This window comes from Pseudorasbora parva, chromosome 15, assembly GCF_024679245.1.
Source record: "Pseudorasbora parva isolate DD20220531a chromosome 15, ASM2467924v1, whole genome shotgun sequence".
Taxonomy (NCBI): Eukaryota; Metazoa; Chordata; class Actinopteri; order Cypriniformes; family Gobionidae; genus Pseudorasbora; species Pseudorasbora parva.
Genome location: NC_090186.1, coordinates 9193767 through 9221130, shown reverse-complemented (window position 1 = coordinate 9221130; position 27364 = coordinate 9193767). Strand labels below are relative to the sequence as shown.

General features: G+C 38.3%; 1 protein-coding gene across 1 annotated transcript; it reads left to right on the top strand.

Moving 5' to 3' along the window:
- Positions 1 to 13655: 13655 nt before the first annotated feature.
- On the top strand, positions 13656 to 20721 carry six4b (SIX homeobox 4b). Its single transcript, XM_067418487.1, has 3 exons — positions 13656 to 14389; positions 16733 to 17361; positions 19826 to 20721. Exons 1-3 carry the CDS (start codon positions 13656 to 13658, stop codon positions 20299 to 20301), a joined length of 1839 nt encoding a protein of 612 aa, XP_067274588.1. The 3' UTR covers positions 20302 to 20721.
- Positions 20722 to 27364: the final 6643 nt, after the last annotated feature.

The window sequence follows — 27364 nt, the reverse complement described above, 5'->3', positions numbered from 1 at the left end:
TTTTCCGTCCGCTAGAGGTCGTTTCACCACATATCCTGAAAATTATCGGGATAGGACTTGGGCAGAAATCTTGTCCATGGGTGTGATTATTAATGTTACTGTAGCAGAGCAGGACCGAGTGTTGTGGAGCTGAGCAAGGCCGCTGGAGCGATTGCTAGTAAGATGAACATAACACGTGCCTCCCGAGCAGCGGGACTTTTATTATGCCACAGCTGCCAGCGCCATTTCCACTTTTCCGGTCATTAGTATGAGGAAACGCAGCTCTGTTTATTATATTAGATACATTTGAGTGTGTTTAAAATGATGTTATGACAGCAGGGGCATAGCACCAAATTTTGGGCCCTGGGTACAAACCATCTTGCTGGGCCCCCGTACCATGTATGTGTATGTATAGAAAACGGACTTCCCTGCCTTGGGCCCTGGTTACTCAGTACCCTTTGTCCCCCCAGTCCCACGCCCCTGTATGACAGTACTCAGCCGCGTTTGCTCAGCGGCTGCTGTGACACTTGTTCACACTGCTGAGAGTAAAGCGTTTCTGCCGAATAAAAACAGAAACCGAGGGTAACGCAGACATGACGCAATTGACAGGCGACTCCCTCAGACGTCCCGGCTCCTTGGTTAAAATAGCAATTTTTTCACAATTTACAAATAGTTGGAAACATATGGGATATTGTATATATACTAAAAATCCATGTGAAAAATTACTTCTCATTGTTCTCAGGTCAAATATTTTGCAATTAAAATGTGATTAATTTCGATTAATTAATTTCAAAGCCTCTAATTAATTAGATAAAAAAATGTAATCGAGTCCCGGCCCTAATATATATATATATATATATATATATATATATATATATATATATATATATATATATATATATATATATATATATATATATAACACTGTCCTAGTGATTTTTGGATATTTTACGGCAAAGATCCTACATAGTGCACTTTAATGTGTTGTGCCAGATCGCTGTAGAATTTCAGTTAAAGCTGCTCTTCCTTCTAGTTAATTTATAGCATCATAAACATGAATGTATATCAGAATAAATGGTGTTTTAACCGCGGAAAGACGTCAATACACCATTTTCAAGTTCAAGTCCACCAACCTTACTCTATTCTCCTGACTGCTTTGTCGTAGCCTAGAAACAGCCCTAGCGGGTGCACCTCTCAATAGACATGTGAGCTGGAAAAGCCAAACACTGGTTAGGCCAATCGCATCGTGTATAGAGTTGGTGGGCGGGCTTAACATAATGACGGCAGAGTTGCGTACTACTTGTAAACACAGAAGCTGGCGAACGGCGGTCTTTCGAATCGGTTTCGGACGCGACTCTGGAAGACTTGGAGTTAAGCTTTTCTCTGAGAAAAGAACAAAGAACGGCACTGAAGTCATTCTTAAGAAGGGAAGATGTGTTCGGAGTTTTGCCGACTGGATACGGCGAAAGGTTAGTCTATCAACTAGCTACGCTTCATGTTGCTCTGGTTGGTTGTAGCGCTATCGTATTGCATGCAGAAGAAATGTGAAAGACAACAGTTTATCCCGCCTCTCGGATTGAGCCCTGTCAATGTTGAGTTTCCAGACCCAACATCTTGATTTGGGTCTGGCTTGTCAGGATAGCTTTGTCGGACAAATTGGCAGATTCTGTGGATCGCGGTTTATGATTGGTCGGATTGCCTGTCAATCAAACTCCCGGCGAAGGGCGAATTGCATTCTGGGTTTGGGGGGTGTAAACTGGTTAAAAAAAAAAAAAAAAAAAAAAAAATGGTGCATTACAATCAGTTCTCTATAGCTGGTATTTATGAACCACAGCAGGGATATCGTTCTGACATTACTTGTAATGGTATTTAAAGTAGCCTACATATGATAAATATGATAAAGTCTTTGGTTGTCATATATGTGCAATATTTAAAACGTAGATAAATTATAAATGTTAGCTAGTTTGTGTTCATTAGCCTACCTGTCTAATGATGTATGTTTATCCTGAAATAAAATAACGCTTTATTTTTAAACATATATCGCGTATCATTTGGTCGCTACTGGTTCACTTGATTTAAGTTTCGCGCTTCAGAATGTCCGTTAAGGGAACATAGAGGTTCTACGTCATCTGTCGGTGCATTTTGGGACTTTTTAGGGAGTGAACGTTTCAGTTCACTTAAAGGGTTCTGCGATTGGGACACGCCCTAAAAAAATGGCCGAGTCCCTGATCATTTCCGTGACTACTGAAATAGGGAACTTATTGATATGCACCCATTGTGTTCTGAGGGGTAAAAATCGAGTTCCGGGGGTGAGGAGTTGCTTCAATCCGCTTACTAAAAAAACAAAAAACTACCTGCGGCAACATTGTAAAAGTAGCCCAATTTCGTAGCAAAACCAAACCAAACCTGGTACCAAAACCAAAGCTGCTCTGAGGAACAAAATGAAGTAGAACTCCCCTTTAGTCAATATTATCACCATAGGAGGCTCTGTCAAACAGCAGGTCTGCTTTGCTTATGTAAACATGTAGCAGACTGGTGAAGAGTAATCATCCTCGTGGAGAGCATGCAGGCACTCATTCATAAGGGCTTTTAATGTGGGTTTGATCACTACGTGACTAACTGGAGTCAAGACAGATGCGATTGTCATCCCTTCAAAGATCAACCTGAAATACAAGTATGATTTTTAGCTACTTAGATTGATGTTTAATTTGATTAAAATCTCATACATCATAACAACAGAAGACCTCAATTTGCCTTTCATTAAATCTTTTGACTGTCAAAATGTTGCAAAATGAGATTATTCTAGATTTGAGTTCCTCTCCTCAGGGGAGAAGACTGAGTCCAAGAAAAACACATTTTCTCAAGCCTTTTTTTATTAATAATGCTAATGACATGTTTGATGGAGAGAAATACCTGTGAAAGGTGGAAAGAAGCCAGGAGGCGGGACACATAAACAGTACAGCGAAGAGGGCCAACTATGCCAGGAGCTAAAGCCCTGACAGAGCAAACTTCACACCTGCAAACTCTCCACAGCAACCCCTATGCAAACACTGCAAGCTCAGGGAGAAAGAGATAGTCAACTGCTGATAAGATAAGACAAGACATTTCCCACATTGATGGGGCTAGAAGGAAAACTACCGTCTGAGCGTATTAGATGCTTTAATGAATTTCCAGAGGTCTTTCCTGATCGATATATTGAAGGTGAAAGAGCACTTTGATCTTGACTATACACTTTTTTGGGTTCTTCTCACCTCATTGACTTCATCTTTAATGTTCTGTCTTTTTTAAGTCTGTATGTCAGCAAAGCATTAGCTTCTCAAACAGACTGAGACAAGGTCCACTCCTCATGCTTAAGCTCCCTCACCGAGTAACATTGTTTAGAAGTAATTAGAAAAAACAACGAAACCTCAGAGTGGCCGTTATCCATTGTGAAGGTGTACACAGTCTTTGTGTGTATGTGAGTGGCAGGGGCAGTATTAAATGTAGATTTCATTTAATAACTAAACAATATCATTATTTGTTTACTAGTTATGATTAATGGATGTATTCATTTTTATTCAGAAAACATTTCCGGATTTTTTACAATTATTATTAATAATAACATAATATACATATATTAATTAGTATATTACATTAATATCATAAAAAACAAGCTCTGTACAGCAAAACAGGATTGATTGTCTAGTGAAATAGTTTATATTTACAGTAATGCATTCAACTGTAAACTTATAAAATTGCAATTCATGAAGAAAGTGTGTGTGTGTGTGTGTGTGTGTGTGTGTGTGTGTGTGTGTGTGTGTGTGTGTGTGTGTGTGTGTGTGTGTGTGTGTGTGTGTGTGTGTGTGTGTGTGTGTGTGTGTGTGTGTGTGTGTGTGTGTGTGTGTGTGTGTGTGTGTTGATTTTCTGTGAATTTATGCAATTTAATTCACATAAATTCAATTTGGCCAACAGAAAAATTTAGATGTGATCAGTCACTAGGACACACACTGTAAAAAAATCAGGTCTCCCATTGAAAATGGAGACCTGATTTTTTTACAGTGTGTGTGGCCAGGTAGATCCTAATTTATGGGGGGAAAAGTGTCCCCACAAAGATGGCAATATGGAAGATCCTTGTCCTTGTCAGTGTTGGGTGTAACTAGTTACTAAGTAATTAGTTACTGTAATTTTCCCTTGAAATATTAAAGTAAGGGATTACTCTAATTTTTGTGTAATTTAATTACAGTTACTTCACAAGTAATTGAACTAAATAGACTGTAGAACAATCATATATAATACAACAGTGGAATTGACATTAAAATTTAAAGTCTAACTTTTAAATGCATATTTTTACTCATCCTTCATTTGTAATACATTGGTCAGTTAATAAGAATAATTGATGAAGTTTTATATTAAGTATTTGAATGAATTAAAAGAGCCGTTTCATATCTATCCTTGAATCGCTAAAAACTTGAAGTTGATTTAGGATTTGGAAAGTAATTAATCATAAGTAATTTAAATACTTTTTGGAGAGTAATTTGTAAAGTCATCTAATTACTGAAGATGCAATTAGTAACTAGTAATTAATTACTTTAGAGTAACTTACCAAGACTGGTCCTTGTGGGGACATGTTTTGGGCCCCAACAGTGTTGGGTGTATTAGTTACTAAGTAATTAGTACTGTAATTTAATTACTTTTCCCTTGAATTAGTAAAGAAAGGGATTACTCTTATTTGTTCTGTAATTTAATTACAGTTACTTCTGATGTAATTAAACTAAATACTAAATATTATATATAATAGTGGAATTAACATCAAAATGCATGTTTTTATGTATCCTTTTCACATTTGTAATACTTTGGTCAGTAAATATGAGTAATTTCTGTAGTTTTATATTATTTATTTGAACTAATAAAAATAAAATAAAAAAGGCGTTTCATGTCTAACCTTGAATTGCTTAACTCAAGGTTACTATTAGCCTGACAAGCCAGACCCACATCAAGATGTTTGGTCTGGAAACTCACCACTGACTCAATCCGAGGGGATAAACACTCCCTCTGCATGCAATAGGGTAGCGCTACAACCAACCAGAGCACCCTGAAGCGGAGCTGATAGATTAAACTTTCCATGTCCGGTTCGGCAAAACTCCGAACACATCGTCCCTTTTTAAGAATGACTTCAGTGCCGTTCTTTGTTCTTTTCTCAGAGAAAAGCTTAACTCCGCGGCCAAAGCTGATTCGAAAACCGCCGTTCGCCAGTTTCTGTGTTTACTAGAAGCACGCAAGCACAACTCGGCCGTCATTATGTTAAGCCCCGCCCACCGAATCTATACACGATGGGATTGGCCCGACCAGAGTTTGGTTTTTACAGCTCAGAAGGGTATTGAGAGTTGCTAGACTACACTCGTGGCAGATTAGATTTGCTGCCGCTAGGGTGCGTCTAGATTTCTAGGCTAGGTTACTATAGGATTTAGAAAGTAATTAAAAAGAAATTAGTAATAAGTAATTAAATACTTTTTGGAGAGAGTAATTTGTACAGTAATCTAATAACACTATTGAAGATGTAATTAGTAACTAGCAATTAAATACTTTTTTAGAGTAACGTACCCAACACTGGTCCCCAAACAGCTTATAAATCATACTAAAAGATGTATTAAAAAAAAAAAAAAAAACTAAAACTTTTCTGTGATGGGTAGGTTTAGGTGTAAATTTAGTGTAGAAAATACAATGTGTGTGTGTGTGTACAGGTATATGCGGGTTATGAGGACACAAATGTGTATACTGACACAGGTATTAAAACCTAAACATAAACTATGAGGACACTTCCTCTGTCATCATAACCCAAATGGCTTAAAAAATTATTTATTTTTTTAAACACAAAAAAATGTTCTGTGATGGGTGGATTTAGGGGTAGGGTTAGTGTAAGGGGTTAGAAATAGAGGTTTGCACAGTATATGTGTACAGTTGTACAGTATACACCGGTGTGTGTGTGTGTGTGTGTGTGTGTGTGTGTGTGTGTGTGTGTGTGTGTGTGTGTGTGTGTGTGTGTGTGTGTGTGTGTGTGTGTGTGTGTGTGTGTGTGTGTGTGTGTGTGTGTGTGTGTGAGTGAGTGAGTGAGTGAGTGACCCTCCTTCGTTGTTGACAGTACACAAGGTTAAGGCACACCCTGGACAGAGAAAAGCCTGGGAATGGAAGATTTGTTGGCAATACAAAATACTGCATAGTCATCACAGACAAAGGCACTAAAATACAAGCGTATTTGTCATTTTAATATTTTAGCTTAATTTGTCACTGAGTTTGACAATAATATATGTCATTACAGTGTCCAAAGGCATAATTTTAACAACTCATCTGCGACTGTTCATATAGCTGGAATCTGATATGGCTGAACATATGACTGATTAAAGTGATTTTCCACTAACTTACAACAATGGTTTTTGTTTGACCTCTAACTTATCATGTTCTATACACAGATAAGACGGTTTAAATGGATTTAATTATATTTATTAAGGGTCCTTTAGTGATGACAGAAAGCTGGGCTCTTGCCAAGTAGTGGGGCTTTTAACTTATACATAGTGCAAGATTAGCTGTTGATGATAAACTGCAACAGCCTAAATAAAACGTAATATGACTGAAACAAAAGCACATTCTTCAAGGCTATGGTTAGTCCCACTGTCAGTCATCCTTAGAAGGTTAAAATATGTTTTTGTTTTTTTTCAGCAGAGTGACAACTATGAAACACATGTATGCCTGCCGCACAGCGCCAGAGGCTAGAGCATTAAGGTGACAGTTTGCCTTCAGCAGTCGACAAGACACTTTTTTCTTTAGAACTCAATTAAAAAGCTGGAAAATGTAACACCTACATAAAGGCATACACAACATATTTGATACCGAGCAATCAGTCTTCAAAAATAGTGGCCATCATCACTTTGACAATAAGACTAAGGTAATGAAAGTGTGTGTAGTGGGGTGGGGTGTCTCCTCTTAAATAAGTGTGTTTACCCTTGTGACATTCCGAGTTTCTGTTCATTTCCCTGTCTGTCAGAATTGCCCATTGAACAGGTCCTAAGCAGATACACACACTAATGCAAACATCCTGCTAATGCACATACCATGCACACTCTTAAAGGGATAGTTCACCCCAAAAATGAAAATTCTGTCATCAAACAGTTGATGCCCTTTTTCCCCACACTGTGGAAGTCAGTGGGACCCATCAACTGTTTGTTTACCCATATTCTTCAACATTTTCAGCAGAAGAAAGAAATTCGTACATGTTTGGAATAACTTGATGGTGAGTAAATTATTTTTGGATGAACTTTCCCTTTAAGTCACGGTCACATGAGGATGATAAGATAACTAAAACGATCACTGTTTTAAGGCTCATTTACATCAAGAACAATAAAGATAACAATAAAGATACAGTTCTAAAAATCATTCTAAATATAAAAGAATAGCAGAGTTCACACAACAACTATAATCATAACAGCATAGCATGGCAAAAAAATAAAATAAAATAAATAAATAAAAATCTCCAGCCAATCAGTATTCATCCTGATTCAAAGAGGTCATCCATTTAAAGTGGCAGATGACAGAATAAACAGAATGATAATGTCCGCTGGTGTGGACGCTAATATAGTTATCATTTTATTTACAGTTATTGTTCTTGATGTGAATGGGCCTTTAACACACAATAACCTTCTGTTCAGTGTTGGGGGTGACTCCCATTTACATAGTAATTAAAAAAGTTATGTAATCAGATTACTTTTTATTCAAGTAACTAGTAAAGTAATGCATTACTTTTAAATTTACATCTAAATATCTGAGTTACTTTTTTCAAATGTTTTCAGATTTATTGACTGACTGCTTCAGGTCCCCATGTTGATAGAAACTGGGAGTAGGCATTGGGCCTCGTTCATGTAACTTTTTGCAAATATATGAGCAAATTTGGAGTAATTTGTGAGTAAAATGGACCTTTATGAAAACTCTCATCCAAATTCACAAACCCTTCGTATACCATGGATTCAGTAGATAAATGTGTGTATTATTAATGAATTCCAGACATTCAGAGCTTGCGTGTACGCTCATTCATTATTAGCATAGCCTAATCCCTGCCCCTGAGTTACAACTATAAATTACTGGTCCAAGAATGCTGTGGAATCTTCTGTACTTCTTTCTTAGGTTTCTCTTAGTATCTTAGAATCTTAGTATTTGTACCCCCATTTTTTACAGTCTATGCATATTACCCAAAGTTAAACAGTAAAAAAAATAAAAAATAAAAGACAGGGCAAATCAACTTAAAATAATATGGTACAGATCATCAAAATGCTATTTCATAAGTTTGCCTTAATTAAATTAAATGTTTTACGCACCATTTACACATGGTATGGAGAAGGTATTTTCTTTCGTACCAACTAACATTTTAAAATTACGAACATTTTCGTGAATTCGAAAATGTACGGCAGAGCAGCCATACGAACGATTTAGGCTACACACAAATGAATTCTGCTCGTGTTCCATGAATGAGGTAGCCTGACAAGCCAGACCCACATCAAGATGTTTGGTCTGGAAACTCACCACTGACAGCTCAATCCGAGAGGCGGATAAACGGTTGTCTTTCAAACTCCCTCTGCACGCGATAGGATAGCGCTACAACCAACCAGAGCAACGAAGGTGAAACAGAGCTTGTTGATAGATTAAACATTCGCCGTATCCGGTCAGCAAAACTCCGAACACATCTTCCCTTTTTAAGAACGACTTCAGCGCCGTTCTTTGTTCTTTTCTCAGAGAAAAGCTTAACTCCAAGTCTTCCAGAGTCGCGGTCAAAGATACGCGGTACTAGAAGCATGAGTGCAACTCGACCATCGTCATTATGGCCCCGCCCACCGACTCTATACACGATGTGATTGGCCCGTCAAGAGTTAGGCAAATACAGCTCAGAAGGGTATTGAGAGTTGCTAGACGACACTCGCGGGCAGATTAGATTTGCTGCTGCTAGGGTGCGTCTAGATTTCTAGGCTATGAATGAGGCCCATTGTGTGTAAAAAATTATGGACATTGTTCTAGACTAAGTTTGAGCAGGCATTTACTTTTTTCACTTGCACAAAAAAAAGAGTATTCCTCAAAATTTGCCAAATATATATAATCGATGCAAAAATGACTTGTCGAAGTGACGAATCGACTTATTGTCGAAGTGCATCCTATTCTTCTGTAATCCAGAATGGCAGCACAGCTGAAAGGTTTCTTTGAGCTGCGCCCTCTACTGTACAAGCATGAGTTCGAAAAGCATTTTATTCAGCTTGTTTTATTATCGTTTAATTATCCTTTAGCCGGTTTTATTTCCTTCATGTTTTCCTTCCTTATCATTTTAATTTTGGTGTGAAAGGGTCTTTACATTTGCCCCAAAATAGGACTTTAAAATAAACCCAGCCTTGGTGAGAAAAAAGTAACACAAACGTAACTTATTACATTACTTTTTTTTTTAAAGTAACTAAGTAACCCAATTAATTACGTTTTAAAAGAGTAATGCAATATTGTAATGCAGTAACATTCCCCAACACGGGTTCTGTTTATTATAATTTATAATCGTTTTTATAATCGTAATATTATAATCATCATTTGCCACTTGAAAGATGCACTGTAAATTTTAGTGAAATCTATCCCCAGAAATATTACACACTGCACCTTTAAATGCTCTTTAAAGTTTTGTGGATTCTGATTGGCTGGTTGACTTTTACTGTTCATCAGCTGGAAAAAAAAAACATTCTCAAAATAAGTCCAGCTATTTCGTCGTTTCTCCATGTAATGGCACCGATGGTGTGAGGACCCTAATAATTGCTCCGTTTATTATTGTTATTGCTGTGGTGTGGACTTCCTTATTCTCGTAAAATTACAACTATTATTACTTTGATATAATTATTGTTAACTTCCTTGGCATGATCATCAACTGGCATTTTCCTCAAACCGAACGCTCAACTGTGAACTTACAGCCATGTTGATCAGGTCATTTCTGGTGAAATGAGGAGGCTGAACTCTATTCAAACTGTGAAGCGAGTTAAATTGATAATTGTTTAAAGACAAGCATGTCTGAAGACTCTGTGCCAAACCTCTCAGAAGAAATAAATAAAAAAAGTGCTTGCGCTGACTCGTTTTGCTTACATTCCATCCGAAACTCAGCATTACAGTCAAATCAAGGGCATTTTATCCTACATTTAGCATGCGTTGATCTCAGAGATAACAGCTCAGTGCGCAGTGCGAACAAACTGGAAAAAAAAATCCCCTTTGTAAGACTGGTAAAACCAGACATGGGGGAAACCAAAGAAAGACATGCACAAACAGATGCACAAAGCACATAGACAAATACACACTCATACAAATGCACACATACAGACCATCACCTTGAAACATTATGAAAGGACATGTATCCCACTCCCTTCTATCAGGCTGGTGTTGCTAAGTCTTCATCAGTGTTAGCTTGTCCATCCATCATGAAGAATAGCCCCCATTGTAGCCCAGGCAGGGGCAGGTGCTTAGTGGTAGCCCCCCAGGCCACAGGTTTAGATGTATTGGGAACATATGGAGGGAAGGATGGAGGTTGCAAAAGGGTTGGGGTGGGTTGCTTCTGTGCAATTGCAGTGCCACAAAGGATTCATTCATGGCCATAGTGTCGGACATGTGGAGATGCCACAAGCAATGAAACAGACAGCGGGTGGTGACCCTGTTTTAGAGGAATAGGATCCACTCTTTATACCTTGATATCAAGGCTTAAAAAGTCAACGCATGATGAGCATTTCTAAACCCCATAAAAAGCTTTGACATTTTGACGTCTATCTGGCATGAAAAAATATTAATTTAGTATTTAAAAAATATTAAAAACTAACTAACTAACTAACTAACTAACTAACTAACTAACTAACTAACTAACTAACTAACTAGCTAGCTAAAAAGTAATTAAATAAATAAATAACAACAGTTATTCAGTGAATTATAAACTTGACTTAACAACCACAGGGAGCTTTGAAATTTGATCAATCTGGGATGAAAAAATATATAAAATAAATACAAAACAATAACAAAAATGAATGAATGAATGAATGAATGAATGAATGAATGAATGAATGAATGAATGAATGAATGAATGAATGAATGAATGAATGAATGAATGAATGAATGAATGAATGAATGAACATTCAAGAGAAAAGATCTCAATCCCCTGTTTGGTCCCTGTTGGCTGGTCGACTGAAGCATTGTGATGGATTTGGTTCCATGTGTTTTGGATCATCTGCTGAAGCTCCAGGTATAGTGAGGATTTAAACGGGCAGGAAATTCTCTGTTGAATTCCAACACCCAGCCCCCTATGACAAACTTATCATCCCACTCTTACACACTGATTCAATCCAGGAGAATCTTCACGAGCCACCCAAGCAGAAACTAACAATGGGAACAGAGCATTTTAACCTGTAAAAAAAAGCATGCAAGACATAGATCACACACAACTTGAGAGTATACGCGCATATGGACGTGCATGTGCACAGGCCAATAAGCTCCACTGACAATGATGGATGGTAAAGAAATGCTTCATATTTCATCATACCCTGATTCGAGACAACATCCTTGTAAAGAGAAATTAGGAAAATAAAAGTTGTACTTCTATCAACAAGCCTTGTAGAGATCGACAAAGTGCATAGGACGATGATTAAGAGCATTCCGCTGAACAATTAAAACACCAACTATAAATCATCCTCTATTGTCTTTAATTGTTTCTAACAGACACTTAAACCAATTATCTGTTAACAAAAGCCATGCCCACAGCAACAGGCAACACTTCACCTAATCGAAACTGGAAATCTAAGGTAGCACTGCATGCCATTATACAGCCGCATGCTCTCAAGGTTATACAGAGGTCTTATCCTGATGTTTAAAAAATGCACCTTAACACAACTTCATGACAGCTCACTTCATTACGTAGTCCATTCCTGATGGCTGAACATCCCAGACATAGCCTTTCCCCTTCATGGGCTTCTATAAGCACTGGGCAGTATAAAGTCTGGTACTTACGTACCTTCATACCAAAGAGCATGTGAATGCAGGGTTGTGCACAGAGCCGCTGCCAGGTATTCTGTTTGTGCTGGATTTAATTTTAGGGATGCAATCATATCAAACTTCCCTTTGCTTTTGTGGGAGGCTTCTAGGGCCTCCTGTCAGCTGTTGCAGTTGTTGGCTCCCATACAGACCTTCGGTTTCCAGTAAACAGCGTGACAAACTGAAAAAAGTACAATCAACAGACAGATTGTCAGTGCCTGTCTGACAAATGGACAGACATAAACAGTTGGAAGTTGCAGTGCAATATTTGAGATTCCAAAAAATGCCTTTTTCACACACAACCTAAATAAATAAACAGCATTGCATTTAGATATTGTTCATATTTCTTTGTTAAATATGAAGCTTTATAGACAATAATGGTATACTATCTCTCCAAAATAAATGCAAACATACTCAGCGCATGAAAATAAGCAACAGATTGGCTGTTAAAGTATATAAAATACTTTAAAAATATACAAATAAACTCAAAACTGTGTAAAGACTGTCATGTACAAAAGAGTTCTGCTGTTACAACCAATACTGGGTTTTAAAGTTGGTGTAAAAAAATAAAATAAAAAAAATCACCATAATTTCACTTCAAAACATTTGTATTAAAAATAGACAATATTTTTACACCAGTGTGTTCTTCTAGTCATACTACAATTGTGACAAATATAGACAAGTCATTCAAAATGTTACATTTGCCTAGCCATAATGTGTGTGTGTGTGTGTGTGTGTGTGTGTGTGTGTGTGTGTGTGTGTGTGTGTGTGTGTGTGTGTGTGTGTGTGTGTGTGTGTGTGTGTGTGTGTGTCAACTTTAAAAGGTAAGTGCTTGTGCTGCCTCAAGTTTTCAAGTTTAGTGAACCTGAAATGAACTGAGAATAAAGTTGACTGGAATCTACAAAACAAGTTAAACGAATTCAGTCCATTTGACTGTGTAGTTAAAAACTAAAATTATGCTAATGTCACTTGCTTTATAGTCTACTTTACTTTAAGTTTAGTCAACTTGAAATGTGTAGTTATCTTAGTATACAGTTCCTTTAGACTGTATAGTTCAATTAGCACTGAAAAGCTGCAGCTATTTATCAAATGAAGCAAGATTTGATTATTCAGATTATAGTCTTGTAATATTAATTAACAGATCCTGACATTAAATTACACTTTCTTATCGCAAACTTGTTTTGTCTTATAACTTCGATCAGTTATATAATGATATCGCCTGTTAATCTTAAGATGCTGTTACTCATTCTTCAAGAAAAGGCATGTTTTGGCCTTATAGCGATTGTTGATGACACAATGGGAAGCAACTATTTGGTACTAACTCGTGCTTGGTGATGTGTGAGTGTGCGTAGTGCAGCCTGCATTACCTTGCGCAGGTACCCGCGTTCTAAACGGCACGCTTGATGGACGTTCCCAGGCAGCGCAAACATTTGTCTTCGCATCCCAGTTGCTCCACCCCGCAGCGCCAGAGCGGCGAATCAAAATGCGCACGACTTGGACTCCATTCCAACGTGGGCTGTGGAGTTAAACTTGTAGTGGAACGGGGGACGCCAGATCTTATCCACACCACACAGCGGCCAGATACCTGATCGTGCTTGGATGGAGGGGCGAAACCCGATCGCCTGATGTGCTGCCTGAAACCCAGAGGAGTGACTTATCAGGACGCGTTCAAAATGTCTTCTTCCTCAAGCGAGGTCATTAGTGCCGATGAGATCAAGAGGGAGAATCGTGGGAGTGTCAAGCTGTCAATGCTGGACCCCGCGGAGTTGCCGATGGAGAATGCCGAACTTTTGGACTGCTCGCCGGCCTCCCTGGCCTTTTCCCCAGAGCAGGTCGCCTGCGTCTGCGAAGCGCTGCTGCAGGGTGGGAACGTGGAGCGCCTGGCCAGGTTCCTCTGGTCACTGCCGCAGAGTGACCTGCTGCAGGGGAACGAGAGCATCCTGAAAGCCCAAGCGATAGTCGCGTTCCACCAGGCCCGCTACCAAGAGCTCTACTGCATTTTGGAGAACCACAGTTTCAGTCCGTCAAACCACTCGTCTCTGCAGGATATGTGGTACAAGGCACGCTACACCGAGGCGGAGAAGGCGCGGGGCAGACCGCTGGGTGCCGTGGACAAGTATCGCTTACGCAGGAAATACCCGCTGCCTCGGACAATCTGGGACGGAGAGGAGACCGTGTACTGTTTCAAAGAAAGGTCCAGGAACGCACTGAAGGATATGTACAAGCGGAACCGGTACCCATCTCCAGCCGAGAAACGAAATCTGGCTAAAATGACAGGACTTTCTCTGACGCAGGTCAGCAACTGGTTCAAAAACAGGAGGCAGAGAGACAGAAACCCATCCGAGGCGCAGTCAAAAAGGTAGGACAGAGTTATAGTTATAGTTCAATCGAGAGGGAAACGTATGATGGAATGCGCGAGACCGAATGGAGGACACGTTTCAGCAATGTTTTGAAATACGAAGCTTCTATGAGGTGTAGTTTTAAAGAACGTGGAGACCGTGACGCTTTCACTCTTAAAAATAAAGATGTTTCGGTGGCTCTTTAGTCATTTATCAGTAAATCATTTTCTCATCCAAAGACATTTAGGCTGTATTTGAGTTGGCTATAAAAAGTAGTTCATATTAGTCTATTCGTCTAGCTGAAACATTTAAAAGCAATTTTAAAAGTACATTTTTAAGTACACGTGGTTTTCAAAAGAATTGGAGAATAAAACGTTTTTTGAAGAATTGTTTAAAAGTTCTTGTTTGACATGCAAAGCCAACATTTTGAGTACAGTCAGTTCAACAATTACTAAGCAGCGTTTAACGATGTAGTAGACGTTTTATAAATTGTCGGATTTTATTAAAAGGGTCACATTAATTGGATAAGTAAAACAAAGAGCTGACTAACATTTTAACAGACGTAGAAATGCTTTCAAATACAACCAAAACAGACCATCGGTTTACTTTAGATATGATCATCCATGCCATTACCATAGCCATTGTCTATGTTTGTTTCTGGACTTTAAAGCCATTGTCCCACCCTGATAATCAGTCAGAGGGATCTGCACTCAATCTCCTGACGTGGCCAAAATCCTCTTCACAGCTTGAGGCAGATAAGAAGCAGCTCTGTATTTGTAAACTTTTGCTTGCACGTTGTATGAGAACGAGTTTCAATATGCGGTGGAAATAACTCCTAACCATTCCGCCCGCTAAAATGTTGCTTCTATCATAAATAATACATCTTGAGTCTCGTAAATAAGGGAGGTCAGACTTTTCCGTACGAGTCTGCAGTGAACGTTGCTTTGAAGTTGCACGGTCACCCTGACAAAGAAAATTGTTCATTGGTTCAACGAAAATGCCCATGGACTCCTTAATGTGAGATTTTTGGATCAGAAAAGTTCAACGGCTTGTCGTGTCAATAAGATCTTTGTATAGATGCGGCTTGCTCGAGCCACTCTGAACGATTCACCCGCAGCTGTCATAGTCTGTAAAGAGACCCACCAAATGCCTCCAAGAGCTTCTTTTATCTGATTTTTGACCCTCGAGGGCAAGAAGTCCCCTTTAGAAATGATGACTGAGATATTTAAAATATTTTTTTGTTTTTAGAAGCGCACCAAATGTTGACTTTGAGCTATTTGTGATAAATATGATTATAAGTCAATCAAATGGTTTAAAGTCTTTTACCTAAAGTGCATCTACACACGTGTATATACTGTTACTGATAAAGCATGAGACTTTAGAAATTCCCAAGTAAAGAACATTTTTAAAAAATATTTGAAATTTTTGATATTTTTGAAATTCCACAGTATTTTAAAATTTGCTGATTAACAAAGAAACGATCAATTAAAGAGAAAAAAACTTTAGTCAGTGCACAAAGCATTATGCTTTTTAATTTATTGTTATTACATTTTCTGGAAAATATGAAGTATACTGTAACAATTGAAAATGAAAAGACGAAATTCAAAAGAGTACAAATGGTTGAAGACTATGAGGAGAAAAACAACTATTTATCATGCAAAACACTAATTTTCAGCACGAAATCAATCAATAAACACACACACATATACACACACGTTTGTTTTGTGACGTATAGGGACATTCCATAGGCGTAATGGTTTTTATACCTTACAAACCGTGTTTCTATCCCCTTACACTGCCCCTAAACCTACCCATCACAGGAAACATTCTGAATTTTTACTTTCTAAAAAAACTCATCCTGTATGATTTATAAGCCTTTTGAAAAGTGGGGACATGGCCAATGTCCTCATAAGTCACCCTCTCCTTGTAATACCTGTGTCATACCTATGTCATTATACACATTTGTTTCTTCATGTCACAAAAACATGCCCCCACCACACACACATCTGGTTCACTATCTTTGTGGGGACTCTCCGTAGACTTAATGGTTTTTATACCATACAAACTGTACATTTTATCCCCCTACACTGCCCCTAAACCCATCACAGAAAACATTCTGCATTTTTACTTTCTTAAAAAAACTCATACTGTATGATTTATAAGCCTTTTGAAAAGTTTGGACCGCTGGCTGGTTCCCTCAATATAGGTGATCTCAGGTTTTACTATCCTTATGGGGACATTTGGTCCCCACAATATAATATAAACAAAGACACACAGACACACACAGACAGACACACACACACACACACACACACACACAAAACAAATTGTCTCTTTCTTAAACAATGAATCTTTTTTTTTAGCGAGTCAGATGGCAATCATAGTACAGAAGATGAGTCCAGCAAAGGCCAGGAGGATTTGTCACCACGTCCCCTCTCCAGTGGCTCTTCCAGCTCAGTCGCACATGGAATAGCCCCCCCTACAGTTTACTCGGATGGAGGAACAACCGTCATCCAACAAATTGGAGATGTCAAAATGCCCTCACACGCATCTGGAGGAATGAGTTTTAATGGTGACCTAGCGGGTGTGAACGCTCACTACATTAACGGTGGAGGCTACATTCAATCACATAGTAGTAATGCTCTCCTTAATGGACTCGGCACCACAAGTGGCCATTTCTTGACCTTTGATCCCCAGAGGGTCTCCCACCACAGTCAAGAGAGGCTGTTAGGTGGGTCTTCTGTGTCTTATGCTCCGTTCTCAATGGAACCTGCCTCTGGAAAGCTAGATGCCATGCAGACTCTTGTTTCCAATGCTGAAGATGGAGTCATTTCTTCAGTGGTCTCCTTTGCTTCAGCCCCCTCCATGCCATCCACTACCTCAGGAGCCCTTCATCTCAGCAGTTACAGTGTGGTCAATCTCCCAGGAAATGAAACCACCATGGGTCTTCCTCCTCTAATGCTGCCACCATCCTCAGCATCATCCACTCACGGTAGGAGGACCTTATTTATTTCATATATTGCTTAAAGTGACGTCCATTCAAAATAACTAATTCTGTCATTTTTCTGAAGAACACAAAGGAACGTGTTTTGAAATGTCTTTTTGTGCCGTCAATAAATGCCAACAATGTTGTTTTGGTTCCCATTAACTTAAGCACAAAAAACAATCACCCTTTGTTGTCTTTCAGGTTTGGGAAAACATGAGAAAGTAATTGATGTCAGAATTTATTTGGGAAAGTTTTCCTGCCACTTCCAATTTAAAACTGCTGATTTGCTCATTGGTATCTCATGCATAAGTCTTTGAAAATAGAATAACAACAATACCTAAAGTCAACGGAGCATTTCTTGTGAGCTCATAAGAGCCAGAGTAATTACATCATCACTTTGGAGAATACTAAGACTGAACATTTATGCGGTTAAGCTTGCCAAAAGTGACCACAGAGCTAGATGCAAAAGAACAGAGGTTTTGCAAGAGAGCCTTGTGGGTCATGGGTAGTTGGAGTGTATTGTGGGTAAAATTGTGAGAGGCATATGGGGGTCCAGGTCAATTGGCTAGAGGATCATACCAAACGCAGGCCTCTCAACACGGTCCCCACCTCCCCTTCATGGCCCTAACCACTCACTAATGGTTCTTTCCATGAATATTTTATAGCCACATCAATAACAGCAAGGCTAGCTGCGTTCTGCTCCTCTCTCGCTTGTCTGTTTTATCCTTTAATATGGAGTTTACGAGCCACATAAAAACAAACCCACCCCTGGCTGAACTTTTGATTTAGAAGGAAAACAGTTGAGACCAAACGATCCAGCAAGAAAAAGACGATATTAAAATTGTTTAGCCAAAACCCTGTTTCCCTATGTCCATAATTTTCAAGGCAATTCAATAAAATATGTCTCCATAAAAACTCAAAGTTTGATCTCCAGTGCCTCACAAATACAAAGAAACATTAGCAGTTTCCTTGCAGGGCCATTGTGTTCTGAAGTCAAAACTAGTGAGATATGATTTCAGAATTTTCTGTCCCAGAGTGGCTCTAGATGTTTTCAAAATGTACAGATGGTTCAGGCATACAGAAGTCAGACGGAAGGAAAATATGTTCCGACCCCCTTTATACAACAACCGACCATCACATACAATGTCTGCGGGAAGCTAAAGAAGGCTTGTCGAAAACTTTGGTTCTATCTATGGTTTCAGAAAGTGAGCTAGTAAATGGAGGGGGAGGAGGAGTTCGGGCTCTGTGATTATTTATCAGACATTTGTGCAAGCCTAATGGAAGAAAAGTGTCTGGCTGAATGCCAGAGGCTGTCACTGCAAGAGACATGTGCCAAGAACCACATTCTAGAGTTACAAGGAAATCATAGCGAGTCTAACCGCAAACAGAAAATGAAAAAGGTGTTTCATTTTACAGTTCACTTGAGAAGTTCTGAAGAAAAGATAGACTGAAAGAATGACCGAGAAAGAAAGAGAGAGAAAAAGAAGCAAACCTCTTGAGATAGCAACAAAGGAGTCCCATCTGGACAAACAGATCACACCTTCATGCTCTGTCCTTTCTCTCTCATCCATTCTCAATTGAGCTGTTATGGGCTGTAGCTATTGCCAGCGAAAAGAAAAGAACATTGTATTAAACTGGGAGGGTTGATGTCCAGGCCAATCGGCCAAAGTGTTAGGGGTTACCTTGAAGTCACAGCACAACCGCTCCATCATCTCGTTTTGGTCCTGAAAGTTTTCTCTAATGATATAGCATAAATATCATGGTTCTACATAATACAAAATATAATTAAAATCCTAGTTGTCCACTTTTGAGAAAATGGTGGAACTGACATTTTTGACATATTTAGATTCATTCAAACGGATACATAAAAAATGAAATGCATTTATAATATAGTTATAGTTAAATTATATTTTGTTACATATTTAACAATATATTTACTAAATTTCGGTTTCTTGCTAACTAATGAGCTGTGAACTCTGAACACCTTACCTGAGATAGGCTAAATATAACGTCGTGACGTTGTTTACAAACTGTATTTCCAAGTTTGAAACACTTTTTGATCTATTACACGAGAGATAGATATCAGCAAGTTGTATCGTAGCTTTTAACATATCCTCCGATGTTCATTCAAGTTTACTTCGTAGCTACTATAACGGGTCAAGCGGAAGAAATGATGGTTTCACGTGCATGCGCTGCAGTTTAACCGATGAACGCCAAAACATTAAAGAACGCCAAAACACAACGGTATTTAAATGTAGAATGACGAATAATATTAAAGACACAAAAAACAATAATTACATATATATATATATATAGCCAACCTTTTTTTAAATAATCGCGTTTCTCCACAAACAACGGCAACTTCCGGCTCAAATTAATGTTGCACATGCCTGTCACATATAGGCCATTCATGAATGGAGAACTACATTTAACTGGATTTCATTTTCTTCTTTTTTTATCCCCCACACAGGCTCTGCTCCTTTGGGCAATGTGGTCAGTGACTCTTCCCAGCACTCGAGCCAAACCCTGCTCTACACCCAGACTGTGAAGCAGGAGCCTTTGGATGTGTCTGGAAGCTACACTTATCCTTCTGAAATGCCCCTGGACCAAGGCAGCAATCTTGGCTACACAGCCTCCCTTTTCCTTTCGTCTTCCTCCACTAGTGGTTCTCTCCAACCTATCGTAACAGCCACAGTCACCTCTGCCCTCTCCAGCACCGTGGTACATCACGCTCTGGGTCAAGCTGGACGTGGTCTTCAAGAGAACAGTCTACCCCTGTCTTCAGACTACAGGTCTCAAGATGTCCAGCTGCCCAACAGCCTGCAGGTTGCTTCTAGGGCAGGAGAAGGCCCGGTCAGGGTTGTTTGTGGGGATCTGGACATGGAAGGGAAAGATCTGGCCAAGCTGCAGACTGTACAGATGGACGATGATGGAAGTGACCTCTGATGATGTCATTAGCAACTAAGAGCAGCATTTCACTAGTGCTGGACCGGTTTTGTCACACCGCATTGTGCTCTTACGTACTCTGTAAGCACAAATGAACCCTAAGGATGGATATAAAATGCGAACAGTGCCTTCCTGTCCTCAGATATCCCAACTTGCACTAAGAGGGCTGCAGAATGTACCAGGCAATGCACTGACCTTTTGAAGATGATTTGGCTGCAGCGTCTTTACTCGCACCCATTAAAAAGCACAAAGCAAATGTGCTCTGAATCAAAATAACTGCAGCTTTATAGTGATTGTTTTCATTTTACAAGATTTTACTGAAGCACAGATTTTTGTTGTTTATGGTCTTTTGTATTTAAATGCTTTGAGTGACAATGCAAATGTGATAAAGGTTATTTTGTTATGTTTAACTTGAGGAATTTTATGTTACATAATTTTTGATTTAAACATACAACTCTTTCTATGCATCCCAGTGTGGACTTTTTTTTCCTTTTTTTAAAAGTATATAATCTTGACCATTAACTGGTCACATGTGCCTTCCTCAAAAACTGTCAATATACTAGGAAGATCGGTTAGACAAGAAGACATTTGTTTGGTAGAATTTATCAGTGTTGTTTTTTTCTTGCTTTGTGTGCCGACTGTTTTACAATGATTTATCCGTATGTCACTTTACTCTGTCTTTAGAAAATGCCCGGCGCTGAAATATGTGATCCTTGCAGGACAAGAAGAATATTCTTAAGGTGCGGTCACATTTATTGCAGTTCAGCAAATTTTCATGGGCAGAATGCAGCAATTTCTTTAGAAATTCACAATTGGGAATTTTGCATGAGGTTGAAAGGTTTCCCCACACAGATTTAACAACAGGTTCAAATTAGTCGCGCAAATTTGCTACATTGACCAACAGAAAGCTGCTTTGTGTGAAAGGGACTTCAGTACTTAATACATCTCTATACAATATAGAAAATTTTGCTAAGATTTCACTAAAGTGACCGCACCTTCACACCAAACGTGAGCTCTGTACATGCTTCAAGAACCTAAAACGTCAATCCTGCTTGAAAAAACTATTTTTTCTAAACCCTTCCATCCTATTAAATATTTATATTTGTACATATATAATGAATGATCCGAGGGTTGTCTATGTCACTGACACCGGTGTTTCACATTAGAGTCCTAAGCCTGATAATTCAATAAGGGAATGACATCACTTTCAATGAATCATCTCTTATTGTAAGCACCAGGTAAGTCAGCTATATGTTTTTAACCAATGGCAGGCATGATGGCAGTCTAAAGGACATCCAAGACTATCCATTTAACCAGATCAGGCTACAACTTGGACCCCCTGGATGGCTGGCGGTGATCTCAGACATTACTAATGCATGGACGTACACATATGCAGCACGGTGGAGATCAAGCTTGTGTTCTCACCAGGGGCGTCCTCTGTGATCTCCAGCCAAAACCTGGCAGCTGAATAAGCCCCGCTCACTCTTAAAGTGTCATATGGTACCTGTCATGACATTACTCAAAGTAAAGGTCATCCAAAAAGCCAGAGTATATGAGGAGAAGTTACATATCCTTATTAGATTTCCTCAACCGTCCTCACATGATCTAGCAGGAATAGACTTTTGGCCCGGACTCTAAGGCAAAAATGCAGGCTCATCGTTTGGTAGATTATAAAAGGGTGATAGGAGATATATACTCTGTCCTTAATATCATTAAACAGGATTTTACAAAGACATTCTCTCTTCTGGTACATCAACTTTCATAATAGAATACAACAGCAGATATTTTAACGAATGATACAATGAGAAAATAGGAACCAGAAGGTCCAAAGTCAGTTTTCTGCCGTGGGAACATTTCCTTCTCTTGACGCACAGTTGTCTACACCAGCCCGTGTGAGTCAGCGCTAATTGAATGGCGCCCAGGTAGGATTTGCTCCCTCGCACAAAGGAGGAGACAAAAAAGCACATTGGGTAAAGAATCTATTGTTACCTGCCCAAAGGTGACCCTGTCGCCTAGGGCACCAGATTAGCTGATTGCCAGGTATCAGATGGCGCCTCCTGGAATACTGCAGGGTAAGAAAGCACTATTGTCTAGGGCTTTAAGCAAAGAAATGGTGGGCACAAGAAAGAGGGACATGTGTGTTTTATGTCCCCAACTTCCCCTTGGCAGACTATGTCACTGTGCATTTCATGGGAAGCGGTGTTATGTTGCTTTTCTGTATTATACAAAATACGTCACGCCATCCCCTAGTACAGTGAATGGGATGGTTCATCTTATATAACAAAAGGCACAGAAGAGAACAAAAAAACACCTTCCTTTTAATTCGCTATCCAGTTTCAGCAAAAGAATGTGAGGTACAAGGAACGGTGTGGATAACGTCAACCACAGATGCATATATATCTTGAGGAAAGTACTGTACATCAAAATCTCCTTTTTTCATGGTTTAGCAGATATGAAGAAAGTAATTACAGATTCACACTCCAGTTTTTGTATATGTTTTGAAGACATTCATAAATCCTGGGAAAGACAGGCTATAAAAAGTGAGAAACCCTGCAGAAGTAGGCTTATTAAAGAACCTGACCCCTGGCTTTTTTTGGAGGTTTCAAAGTGTGGCATTTAGTGAAGCACAGCAGACTGAAGCACATGTAACCGGACCCTTGTGCCCACTGCACCACACCACTATACTGTGCTAATGTGAGGTCAAGGGGCAATTGGGTCGGAGACCCATCACTTCTGTACACTCTTTAATCTAGAAAACAAAATCTATATTTTTATTTATGAAAACACTGAGTGAACATGTGCGTGTTTTAGAGAATGGATGTTGTATCCTTCTACTTTTATGCGGGTGATACCCAGATCTATCTGCCTCTAAAAAGAAATGACTTGATGAGTAACTTTTTAACCCTAAATTACTGAAAGACTGGTTATAGTATTTGGCCCATCTGACAATTTTAAGTTTAATAATTCTGTTTTAGAAAGTCTGTTACTTTTTAATTCAGAAGTTACGGAACCTGGTTGTTCTTCTTGACAGTCGGCTAACTGTAGAGAAACATATATCCTCTTTTGTTGACTCCAGCTTCTTCAAGCTCAGTCTCCATTCAAAAATAAATAATGTTCTGCAGGGAAAGTCCCTTGAGATAGCAATAACGCTTTTTATTACATGTCGATTGGGCTATTGCAATTCTGTGTACTGTGGCATTTCAAAGTTCCAAGTTACTCGGCTACAATTTGTTCAAAATAATAATTTGTGTACAAATACACAACCTTACACCAAGTTACCTGTCTGAAATGCTGCGTCCCTTCCACAGTCTTACGTTCAGGTAATCAAAACTTACATGGCTCCTTGTACAAGGCTGAAACGTAGAGAAGATAGAGCCTTTTCTGTGATCAGACCTAGTTTGTGGAACAGCCTGTCGACACAACTTAGGGCTGCTCTCTGCTTATCACTTTTTAAATCTCTTTTGAAAACCCATGAAAATATATAAATGAAACATGAAAAAACTTACACATGAAAAACATAATTAAGTAAATGGACTATAAAAATATGTTTTTATAATATATTTTTATTAAAAAAAATTATATATATATATTTTTTTTATTTTTTTTTTTTTTTATTATTTATTTATTTATTTATAAATATTTGTATTATTACCAATGCCAAAATTTGTTGAGAAATATATATATATATATATATATATATATATATATATATATATATATATATATATATATATATATATATATATATATATATATATATATATATATATATATATATATGATAAATACATAAAATTATTATTATTATTATCATAAACTTTTGGCAAGTCACAAGAACATCCAAGCCAGCAGGGGTCAGCAGAATGACTTCAATATATAGTCCGTTAAATGTAAGGGATGCTCATATAGTTTTAAAAGCTGTATTGAGAGCTTTCTGGCCTGGGTCTGCTATCTGTGACTGCAAACTCTACATCAGTAGCAAAATATAAGAATGAATGCTGATGGGTTGTGGCATGGTATGAGGAACCCACACACTTGATACCACACATAAAAGCTTTAAAATACATCTTGTTCTATCACATTCTTGTGCAGACAGAAAGTGAAGCTACGTTCTGAAATAACCTATTTTATCATTATTATTGATGTTTCTGGTTAGAATAGGTAAAATATACACTAACAATGTGACAAAAAAGGAGATGAGTAGGCTATACTAATTATGTCCTACTGGGAACCAGTAAGTAAAACACCTTTTTTATATAATAGTGTTTGGGGCATAATAAACATATGACAACATTCACTTTATCAAAAAAAAAAAAAACAACAAAAAAAAAAATCGTATTTAATAAGAATAAAAAAGTTTTTATGTGATTAATCTGCTGTCTCCAGCAGCAGATGCCATAGCCTGAAAAAAAATTTAATTACAAAGATCATCATGTATGAAAAAATAATGTTCTCTGTATCAAATATTAGGTTTTCATTTTTATAAAACCAGATGTTTATAAAAGTATTGAGCTGAAAATAATGAGTATGGCCCACATAACCGAATATAATTTTACTTCGATTACCTTTACTCACCCTCTATAGTTAAATGTAATTGTCACTTTACATCTCAAATCTTCTCTTTGATTCTCTCATTACCAATTGATAAAATTAGATTTAAAATAATAATAATAATAATAATAATAATAATAATAATAATAATAATAATAATAATAAACCTATTATTAAATTAATTAGTTTTTGTCTAATATTGGACTTTGATATTAGCCTTCCACATTGCATGTATAATGTAAAAAAATATTGTTGATGTATCATGAAATTAAGATTTGGAGTTACAACAAAGGAGATTGGTTTAATAATTAGAAACTCAAAAAATTATGTTATCTGAATCACATTAATTATCTAAGTTGATTTGACAAAAGATTAGAAGTTTGTTATAAATCATAAAAATATACATTTGTTTTACAGTGGAGTTCTTTAAACCTGCCGCAAATTAAGAATAACGTGTTTGCAAACGAAATGCGTTGAACTACATTTCAGCTATTCCGTTATACGCTTTGAGCGTTATGAACATGACTGAAACGTATACTTTAAGAGAATGACCTCATTGTTGTTCATTGTATAGCCTGCCGTGATTACTTTTTTTGAGGGAAGCAGTTTATGGTGTGTTTACCATTGGTATGTGTGCTGGAGTTCGCGTCGACCTTGCCAACCCTCGCCTTTAGGCCATAAAAGAGCACATCTTGAAATGATCAAGGCCTGAGAACGGGCACGGCCTTTCGATTTCTGAGGTTTAAGGAGGGGGCGCGCGGCAATGTGGTGGAGACATTACGACAACCCGAGCGCCGTCAATCACAGGCCCGTGTGCTGTTACACTGAAGCTGATACTTGACCCATACTGACGAAATAGACCTGAATGTCGTTAAATTCAATGAAGTAGACAGACAGCAATGGAAAATTAGTTACGAATTGGGAAACCACCGTTACAAACTTATGAAACTTCATTTAGCCTAATCCAATGAGATATAAAGTGATACATAAGTCAAAATAATTTACAAATCCCTACATTCATATGAAAAAAAAAATGCTTACGTAGGTTTGTAAGGTCTTGTTTAATTTTGTAAAATGACACTAAATTAATTAAATCCTTAAAGTAAACAAATTACAAGATTCTACAAAAAAATGCAAAATGTAATTCAACAATGCTTTATTTTGCATTTGAAGAGAAACTGTAAGCAAGAAAAAAATTGGTACATCTTTAGTGTTTTCATTTTGCAGAGTTTTTGTGTGTGTGTGTGTGTGCTTTGGGTGATCCCTCAGGACAGATGGATGGGGCAGCTTTCATTAGCCTGCTCCTCTGACCCTTCAGAGACAGTGGGCAAAATGTTGTTTTCACAGGTGTACGGATTGGCTGCTAAAACCGATTAAGCCTGCGTTTTATCCCACTGTCTCGAGGCTTGCAACCATATAGAGGGAGCAGTGCAGGCTCCTTAAGTAGCTATAGTCTACATTAACGGGTCCATGCGTAAAGAGCGACTTAAAAATGAACGCCGCGTCTCAAATTAAATTAAAAGAGGTGCTCCATTCTGGCTGAGTGATTGTGAATTTCGCGTCGCCGCGGTGTCAGGTTGCAGATTTCTACGAAGATAAAGAAACGCGATCTATGCCTTAAAACAGCGTCTGGATGGCAAAGACCTCGACGAACACAGAACTCATTTACTAATGCATCGGTTTTAGATTTCACTGAGGAGAGAGGACTAAGACAGAGCTGGAAATAATGCTTTTTTTCTTAGCATAAAGAATACAAATCACTGAAGTGCCGGGCTGTTTGATGTTCAAACATGATCTCAAGTAAAAATAAATACATAAATAAAAATAATAATAATAAAGCAGAGAAGCAAAACAGAAAAAAACGGCATTAAATTACATACATTTTTAATTAGGCTAAATGTATTTAATTTTTGTGTTTCACCGATTTTGCAACTCAAATAAACAGCAATTGAAAAGGGTAATTTATCGGATTTATCCTCGTAAATAAAATCAATCTTGCATCTTTGTGTGATCAGCGCCATTTCGGGATTCCACTGGCCTTGCAGACTTTGGCCGAATCTTTTGAAGAAGCTGGGGGAGCTACTTATCTGGTGATTAGCATTATGTTATCTTACCAGCTCGAGAGGCTGATTGTTTTTAATGGACCTTTAAATATCTCCGCGTGCATCTAGACGTTGCGCAGAGCGCGTGCCCTTGACAATGGCACAAGCCAAGTCAAACTGGTGATTGCGATGATTCTTTGATGCACCTAATGGCTAATATGCAATTGAGAAACGACTTTTTCCTCATAAGGTAAATGAAGATATGCCGTTAATTTGACTCTATTTACTTAATATAGTTTCTGTTCGGATAAAATATAAGCACTGTAATGGCTTTGGGTGCCTGAACGCTGCCTTCAGACAGTTGCTATAATTGATTAGTATCGAGGTGCCCGGCTCCCTCAGGTAGAACTGGAGACGGGGGATCCAGTTTCAGACCACCGAGTCCCCGTGGGAGGAAATGGAAGCAGAGT

Excerpts from the sequence above, each read along its gene's own strand:
- six4b (XM_067418487.1), top strand. The coding sequence starts at position 13,656 with ATGTGCTGCCTGAAACCCAGAGGAGTGACTTATCAGGACGCGTTCAAA. Across the intron at positions 14,390-16,732 it reads TCCGAGGCGCAGTCAAAAAG|CGAGTCAGATGGCAATCATA; the intron begins GTAGGACAGAGT and ends CTTTTTTTTTAG. Across the intron at positions 17,362-19,825 it reads CTCAGCATCATCCACTCACG|GCTCTGCTCCTTTGGGCAAT; the intron begins GTAGGAGGACCT and ends TCCCCCACACAG.